We start from the raw sequence: 9,891 nt of genomic DNA on the forward strand, positions 1-9,891 counted from the left end.
ACCTATCATCAGTAAACCTACTTACCATACTCATTGACCATACCTATCATCAGTAAACATACTTACCATACCCATTGACCATACCTATCAGTAAACCTACTTACTATACCCATTGACCATACCCATCATCAGTAAACCTACTTACCATACCCATTGACCATACCTATCAGTAAACCTACTTACCATACCCATTGACCATACCTATCAGTAAACCTACTTACCATACCCATTGACCATACCTATCAGTAAACCTACTTACCATACCCATTGACCATACCTATCATCAGTAAACCTACTTACCATACCCATTGACCATACCTATCATCAGTAAACATACTTACCATACCCATTGACCATACCTATCAGTAAGCCTACTTACTATACCCATTGACCATATCCATCATCAGTAAACATACTTACCATACCCATTGACCATACCTATCAGTAAACCTACATACTATACCCATTGACCATACCTATCATCAGTAAACCTACTTACCATACCCATTGACCATACCTATCAGTAAACCTACATACTATACCCATTGACCATACCTATCATCAGTAAACCTACTTACCATACACATTGATCATACCTATCATCAGTAAACCTACTTACCATACCCATAGACCATACCTATCAGAAAACCTACTTACCATACCCATTGACCATACCTATCATCAGTAAATCCTACTTACCATACCCATTGACCATACCTATCAGTAAACCTAACTTACCATACCCATTGACCATATCCATCATCAGTAAACATACTTACCATACCCATTGACCATACCTATCATCAGTAAACCTTTTTACCATACCCATTGACCATACCTATCAGTAAACCTATTTACCATACTCATTGACCATACCTATCATCAGTAAACCTATTTACCATACCCATTGACCATACCCATTGACCATACCTATCATCAGTAAATCCTACTTACCATACCCATTGACCATACCTATCAGTAAACCTACTTACCATACCCATTGACCATATTCATCATCGGTAAACCTACTTACCATACCCATTGACCATACCTATCATCAGTAAACCTACTTACTATACCCATTGACCATACCTATCAGTAAGCCTACTTACCATACCCATTGTAGTAATAAAGCCTTGGTCCACACCCAGACTGTGCCACACAATGTCAGCCACTTGGTGGGACACAAATCCAAACATAAATGCCACTAGTTTCTCTGTGGCCTGTAACATAAACAAGGTAAGTGTCAGTTTTAAATCAGTAAGGGGCCATAACTCTACATAACTGTCAGACAGTATCATCTACAATGTCTAGAATTAGTGTCTAATATGATTAAATTGAGTCATAAGGACTTTGTGACCAAAACAGCTCTCCTAGAAATTCTTGACGACAGAAAATAATTATATCAGTATACACACTGAATCTCCACATTTTGTTAAGTCCGATCGTGCTGATCTGTATTAATTGTAATGGTATGTCATATCTTTTACAACATTATTTCAAGTTATGCTGTAGTGTCCCAGAATGGTGACAATTACCATGTCCCAGGGTTGAGGTTAGTGATACCTACCGTGTCCCAGGGTTGAGGTTAGTGATACCTACCATGTCCCAGGGTTGAGGTTACTGTGATACCTACCGTGTCCCAGGGTTGAGGTTAGTGACACCTACCGTGTCCCAGGGTTGAGGATAGTGATACCTACCGTGTCCCAGGGTTGAGGTTACCGTGATACCTACCGTGGCCAAGGGTTGAGGATAGTGATACCTACCGTGTCCCAGGGTTGAGGTTACCGTGATACCTACCGTGTCCCAGGGTTGAGGTTACCGTGATACCTACCATGTCCCAGGGTTGAGGATAGTGACACCTACCGTGTCCCAGGGTTGAGGTTACCGTGATACCTACCATGTCCCAGGGTTGAGGTTACCATGATACCTACCGTGTCCCAGGGTTGAGGTTAGTGATACCTACCGTGTCCCATGGTTGAGGTTATCGTGACACCTACCGTGTCCCAGGGTTGAGGTTAGTGATACCTACCGTGTCCCAGGGTTGAGGTTACTGTGATACCTACCGTGTCCCAGGGTTGAGGTTAGTGATACCTACCGTGTCCCAGGGTTGAGGTTATCGTGACACCTACCGTGTCCCAGGGTTGAGGATAGTGATACCTACCGTGTCCCAGGGTTTAGGATAGTGATACCTACCGTGTCCCAGGGTTGAGGTTAGTGATACCTACCATGTCCCAGGGTTGAGGATAGTGATACCTACCGTGTCCCAGGGTTGAGGTTACCGTGATACATACTGTGGCCCAGGGTTGAGGTTAGTGATACCTACCATGTCCCAGGGTCAAGGTTACCGTGACACCTACCATGTCCCAGGGTTGAGGATAGTGATACCTACCGTGTCCCAGGGTTGAGGATAGTGATACCTACCGTGTCCCAGGGTTGAGGTTACTGTGATACCTACCGTGTCCCAGGGTTGAGGATAGTGATACCTACCATGTCCCAGGGTTGAGGTTACTGTGATACCTACCGTGTCCCAGGGTTGAGGTTAGTGACACCTACCGTGTCCCAGGGTTGAGGATAGTGATACCTACCGTGTCCCAGGGTTGAGGATAGTGATACCTACCGTGTCCCAGGGTTGAGGTTACCGTGATACCTACCATGTCCCAGGGTGGAGTTTAAAGATACCTACCGTGTCTAAGGGTTGAGGATAGTGATACATACTGTGTCCCAGGGTTGAGGATAGTGACACCTACCATGTCCCAGGGTTGAGGTTAGTGATACCTACCATGTCCCAGGGTTGAGGATAGTGACACCTACCGTGTCCCAGGGTTGAGGATAGTGATTCCTGATATGGTTGATTGTGGCGTTAAGGAAACCAGACCAGTGAGTGTCCTCAGAAACATTGTGGTAATTTCCTATAACAAAGGATGTTTTTCTGTATGATTCAATCAAACCCATTCTGTGAATTAGTAATCTGATGACAATTAACATCATAACTTACAACGTGTAGATGGTGCACATAAACACATTACAAAATTTTTTATTTATTTTGTGTTAAATGAGTAAGATTATGTACGATGATGTAAACAAAGTACAGGTAATAACATTCCCTTCCAATAGAATACCATATCGGTGTAAATCTTAACATCGTAAAAACTGAAGATACTAAATAGCATTATATCCACCTTTATCACAAAGTGAGCTGAAGAAAGCATCGGGGTAGGGACTCCCAGCCATGAAAGCATCATGATGTTTGGCTATTATCTGAAATTGGACACTTGTTCAGATTCCTGTACATTCAGAAATAACTCAGGAAAAACTGTTTTGCAGTAAATTGATAAATAATGATATGTTATAGGTAGTACATATCTATATGCTACCTGTCCATCTTCCCTACTCAGGTTTACGATAAACTTTTGTCTAGGATATAACTTCTCAATTTGTTTTGAAAGACATACAACCATCAAAGGTTTTACTTTTTCAAATAAATGAGAAAGGTTTTTTTTTTTTCTTTAATCACAAAATGGGAAAAGATACAACACCTTTAATGCTCAGACATATGTATATTTAAGAAGGGATTAATTACTATAAAACACAATCTGAAGAGAATTATATTAATACACATAGAAAAATACAAACCTTTTTGTAATCAACATGTGTTGGACTTATGTTACCAAAGTGTTCCTTTGCTCTTTCAGCTGTAACACAATTTTGTCAGAATTCAATTTTTAAGAAATATTGATGACTACATTAGTTGAGAACTATAGTGCCCCACCTTCAAATATCAGCTTTCTTCTCACACCTACTTATTCTGCACTTCATGTACATTATTTCAACCTGATATAGTATAACGTCGACGTTGACAGAATCTTAATTCATGATACAAGCCTATTAAACATTCAGACACGATATTTGTAGTTCATGAGAATTTCCTTTTACCCATGTCATACAGTGTTACCTTAAGAGAATTTAATGGCATGGCATGATAAAGATCATTTTAATTAAAAATTTACGTAGATTTTTTTTAATATACAAATTTTGTATAGATTTTAATATTTTTCAGAGTAGCTCTATGCTAACAGGACACTGACTGTAGTCGGTAAGACAAAACAGTAGCAATGGGTTAGTAGATCTGGTACAATTGCAGGAGCTTGTTTCTATTTATAAATATAAAAAAAAATCCAGCATCGTCTACACATATATATATATATGCCCACTTGATACCTCAGATGCTGGACTCAAATTACCGTACTTATCGTTAGAAAAGAACTACTTTTGGTAAAAGGTATGTGTTACTTTTTATATAAGTAAATTGTACAAAGCTAAAACATGTATAGAGAGATAGAGTCGATTTCCTTCATTCACTTAGGAGAAACTAGCTACCTCGGTTACCCATTTACTGTATCTCGGATCTAGGAAAATTTGCTGTATTATGCATAGGTCATAAGACGTGAATTCAAAATATGCATAAACAACGTTACCCCAACAACGTTACAGATTCATTACGGCGAGAAACTTTTGACAGTTTCGGCCGACCAGGGGGCCTAGCTGTACATGTGTGTGCATCTGTCGATGATCTATGCATCATAAGCATTACACAGCAAATTTTACCAGATACAGTACCCTTGAAACCTATGATAAGTGTCAAGTGTACTTACAAATGACAATGTGTGTTGTTATTCCACAGCCGTTCGCATACACCAGAAATGACAGTAACGATAACAGTGAAAACGAAAACTGACAGCACACCGCCATTTTGTCCATATTTTTTTCTATCACGTGACAGTCATGTGGTAAAGCCGAGAACAGCCTTGGTCTCCTAAGATGTCTCTGATTATATAGGCCTAATCAAATAGAAACAAACTTTAAACTAGGCCTAATCAAATATAAACAAACTGTAAACTATCAACAGTAATTAACCTTCTTCTCGTAGGAAAAATAGTGATAGTGACAATAAAAAAAAATCTGCAATCAGAAAGTGAAAATAAATTAACCAAATTACGGGAAATATGGCATATCGATCTCTCCCACGGAAAGAATAATAGCAATCTAGACAAAACTGAAAACCGAAAATTTAGTTTTATTTTTTAGTATGAATTGGCTTTGACGTTATTTTACTATTCAGTTTTTAGCGATGACGGCTGATGACGATGGGTAGATTTAAAAGACAAGCCAGATACCTATATACTAAATAGTATATGGGTCTCTGGACAAGCTAGCGACCTCACGACTTTGAGTCTGAAATCTTTTTTGGATTTCGTGCTAATCTCCCGGCCCGTACAAACTTTTTAAAGTAACATAACGAAACGTTCACCGAAAGAAATACGTGATCGTTTGTAATTACTTGTATCTTGATAAAGGGGCAGATTGTCTCGAAAATTCGACAATTAAATTTTATACTTGTCTGAACTGCCGTTATTACCACTCAATTACTACTCAATTACTGTACATGTATGTGTTTATACGCGTGTTTTCATTTGTCACGAATCGATTAAACCAGAGACGTGTATATCACGCGATATACACGTCTCTGATACTACGGTAGTCTCCCGTCCGACTGGTAGATAATATATGGGAGTTATTCCCCTTCTATCAGATTATAAATAATGTCGTTGCATTCCAACACTATTTTAAGAAACTCAGTTGTATGCTTCTTCTTTGAATTTGCTTGACTCGGTAACATCACATTATGGTACCCATTTTTTTTTTAATAAATATCAAAATCAATTCATTGAAAAGTAAAATAAAAAGTACCATCGACTTCAGAATTGAATGTCAACACAGGAAACAACGAATTAAACATGGCCTCCATATCCAGTTCTTTGTGATGAAGTATATTGTATTCAGAAGCTAAACTCCGATAACTACTCTCCTCCGATAACTACATCCCGATAACTACACCCCGATAACTATACTCCCCCAATAACTACGCTCCCCCAATAACTACACTCCCCCGATAACTACACTCCCCCGATAACTACACTCCCCCAATAACTACACTCCCCCAATAACTACACTCCCCCAATAACTACACTCCTCCGATAACTACACTCCCCCAATAACTACACTCCCCCAATAACTACACTCCCCCGATAACTACACTCCCCCAAGAACTACACTCCTCCGATAACTACACTCCCCCGATAACTACACTCCCCCGATAACTACACTCTCCCGATAACTACACTCCCCCAATAACTACACTCCCCCGATAACTACACTCCCCCGATAACTACACTCCCCCAATAACTACGCTCCCCCAATAACTACACTCCCCCAATAACTACACTCCCCCAATAACTATACTCCCCCAATAACTACACTCCCCCAATAACTACACTCCCCCAATAACTACGCTCCCCCAATAACTACACTCCCCCAATAACTATACTCCCCCAATAACTACACTCCCCCAATAACTACACTCCCCCAATAACTATACTCCCCCAATAACTACGCTCCCCCAATAACTACACTCCCCCAATAACTACACTCCCCCGATAACTACACTCCCCCAAGAACTACACTCCTCCGATAACTACACTCCCCCGATAACTACACTCCGATAACTACACTCCCCCGATAACTACACTCCCCCCGATAACTACACTCCCCCGGTAACTACACTCCCCCGATAACTACACTCCCCCGATAACTACACTCCGATAACTACACTCCCCCGATAACTACACTTCCCCCAATAACTACACTCCCCCAATAACTACACTTCGATAACTACACTCCCCCGATAACTACACTCCCCCGATAACTACACTCCCCCGATAACTACCCTCCGATAACTACACTCCCCCGATAACTACATCCCCCCCCCCCCCCCCCCCCCCCCCCCCCCCCCCCCCCCCAATAACTGCATTCCTCCGATAACTACACTCCCCCAATAACTACACTCCTCCGATAACTACACTCCCCCGATAACTACACCCCAATAACTACACTCCCCCGATAACTACACTTCCCCGATAACTACACTCCCCCGATAACTACACTTCTCCGATAACTACACTCCCCCGATAACTACACTCCCCCAATAGCTATATTCCTCCTATAACTGAACTCCTCCGATAACTTTGTTACTGTATTGGAACCGTTCCAGTAAATATCCCGAACTTACTCTCGCCAATACAAAAACGTCTTATAAAATATTTGTTAATTAACTAGGTGTTTAGGGATTGTTGGTTAGGGTGTCCTGGGAACGACATGTTATTGTCAGTAGATGTGATTGTAACTATATCTATTGTATTCATTATTGTGTTGTGCACCAGACATTAAGAACTATAACATAGATAATTGAGCAATGAAATACGTACACTCAATATTTCCATTCCCTGGATGTCGTCCATATATCAGATTATAAAAGTGGATCATCATATCCCTCCCCGCCCCCTCCCATACCCTAGCCTTACAGAATAAATACAAGGTGTTGTTTATACCTACTCAAATCTTGTGTATTTATTTGTCACATGACCACACTTTCCCTGCTGTTTTGGGATTCCTTCGCACATTAAAACAATAATGTTTAATTTCGATGCGATATCCATAAATCAAAAACCTTGTCACCTTAGCAATGAAACACTTAACGCTGACTTCGAGATGTCTCTTGTTCAGTACACCTGAAGTGTTTTGACCTTGTATATACCTGTGTTTGTTAAATAACCTTGACAGGTACAGTCAGACTTCTTCACTTTATTGTAGTCTATCGTATTCCCCAAAACCCCTTTTTGTCAAAAACATGAATTTTAATGTTTATACACAAACCAGTCAACCGTATATATTTCCCTCTTCAAAAGCCAGATAATTGATGCTAATCTTTAATATTGAAACTACATCTCTTTCAAACGTGCCGGAGAGGTTGTCTCTTGCGTGGCCAGTGATATCCAATTTCTCTCCACATCCCCTCCCTTACCTGTTGAAATAATTAGCCTTATAAGGGTATAACCGAGGTAACCTGTCTCACCTGACGGGGGGAAGTCTGGGGCTTTTTGTTAGAGGACATATTATATTGTAAGGTCACTTACGATTTTCCCACGACCTATGACCCAGGTATAAAAAGCTAGCTCCGTACAAAACTGTCACCTCTGGTCAATATCCAGTTCCGTACCTCCCAGCACAGGTCACTCACCTTTTATATGCTCAATGTCAACACTTATAAGGTAATTAGGAAAGTTAACTTGGTTTTCCGAAAAAACATTTAACATAAACACGCTAACGCTTTACTAAGGTTCAACCGGAATTGAGAAGCTACAATAATGAATAATATAATAATAATATACGAACATTTTGGTAATTTCAGTACCTTTTAATTGGCAAATGTTAAAAAAAGCAAATGTTAAAAAAAAGAAACAACAAAAAAACATAGCACCATTCATCATTTCATTTTCTTGTTTTATGAATGTCATTGAAAAGATTCTTAACACAGATGCGAAAGAATAATTCAGCTACAAAACATATAATATCATGAATTACTTGTTTACTAAATCAGCACTAGACTTACATAGATGTGCATTAGATCTAATTATGTCTATTGAAAACATTTACCAGACGGAAGAAGATTCATGATTATATATCAATGATACACATATGTCTCCTCAGTAAAAATTCTTCACCTGGTCTGTTCTTCCAATCGGCCTTAACTTTCTTAAAACATTCTGTAAACATTTTAAGTTACTATTTAAAAAAAAAAAAAAAAAACAAGTGATGTATACTCTAGAATGTCGTTTGTTAGGTCAAAATGGAGCTGTAGACAAAGAAGAACGTGATAGGATCGATAATCCATTTTAATGTTGTAAACATATTTTGGGTTCACATTGATAACCCGTAGATAATGAACACACGCCATTGTTATCTGACATATAAATCTGAAGACAACACTAACTGTATAGGTCACTTGAATTAATGGAAACCCTCATCTCGGGACTCCATTACGGGTGTCTGACCGACGAGAGTCTCACCCTGTCTTCTGTTGTACGTCAATGGAAACCCTCATCTCGGGACTCCATTACGGGTGTCTGACCGACGAGATTCTCACCCTGTCTTCTGTTGTACGTCAATGGAAACCCTCATCTCGGGACTCCATTACGGGTGTCTGACCGACGAGATTCTCACCCTGTCTTCTGTTGTACGTCAATGGAAACCCTCATCTCGGGACTCCATTACGGGTGTCTGACCGACGAGAGTCTCACCCTGTCTTCTGTAGTACGTCAATGAACGTGATATCATAAGATTGTGTTTCATCCCCTTCAAGCAAAAACTGTACGTTTTGGTAAACTGACAACAAATCTGAAACCTTGAAACTGTAAAATAAACATAATAAAATATTCATATTCGTTAAATACTACAACACGCGTCATACTATTTCAACTCTTAGTTCCGTTAATATATATTAAATGCTTAATTATACATATATAAACGGTTGATTTGAATGCTGTAAACGTGGAAATTTACGCGAGGATGCAATTTACGCTAATTACACGGAGATCTTGTGATCGCAAAATTTCCTCCGCGCGGATTATTTTTGATATCAATTTGTGTAACTACAAACGAAGATGGATCGGTCGCGATATTGTTAGTGCACCTCACCATCAAGATGTTCACATCTCTTTTGACCTACAATGTATTTTAAGTTTTCTCCGTCGCGTTCTAGGTATCAACACCTTAGACCATTAACATTACTGACGAGTCCTAGGAGGACGGAACAAGTGTATGATGTCCCTAACATCACTGACGAGTCCTAGGAGGACGGAACAAGTGTATGATGTCCCTAACATCACTGACGAGTCCTAGGAGGACGGAACAAGTGTATGATGTCCCTAACATCACTGACGAGTCCTAGGAGGACGGAACAAGTGTATGATGTCCCTAACATCACTGACGAGT

The 9,891-nt window shown here is 40.0% G+C and overlaps 1 protein-coding gene across 1 annotated transcript in view; it reads right to left on the reverse strand.

The window, feature by feature from the left end:
• LOC117326417 (phosphatidylinositol-glycan-specific phospholipase D-like) overlaps positions 1 to 4,752 on the reverse strand; it is a 35,928-nt gene extending 31,176 nt beyond the window's left edge. Inside the window, exons 1-5 of the mRNA XM_033883166.1 lie at positions 4,656 to 4,752; positions 3,637 to 3,695; positions 3,183 to 3,261; positions 2,815 to 2,912; positions 1,113 to 1,223 (exon numbers count right to left, since the gene is read on the reverse strand). Coding sequence (XP_033739057.1) covers positions 1,113 to 1,223; positions 2,815 to 2,912; positions 3,183 to 3,261; positions 3,637 to 3,695; positions 4,656 to 4,752 — 444 coding nt within the window. The remainder of the gene's footprint in view (positions 1 to 1,112; positions 1,224 to 2,814; positions 2,913 to 3,182; positions 3,262 to 3,636; positions 3,696 to 4,655) is intronic.
• Between the last annotated feature and the right edge of the window lie 5,139 nt (positions 4,753 to 9,891).

The sequence above is a fragment of the Pecten maximus genome, chromosome 4 (assembly GCF_902652985.1).
Source record: "Pecten maximus chromosome 4, xPecMax1.1, whole genome shotgun sequence".
NCBI classification, from domain to species: Eukaryota; Metazoa; Mollusca; class Bivalvia; order Pectinida; family Pectinidae; genus Pecten; species Pecten maximus.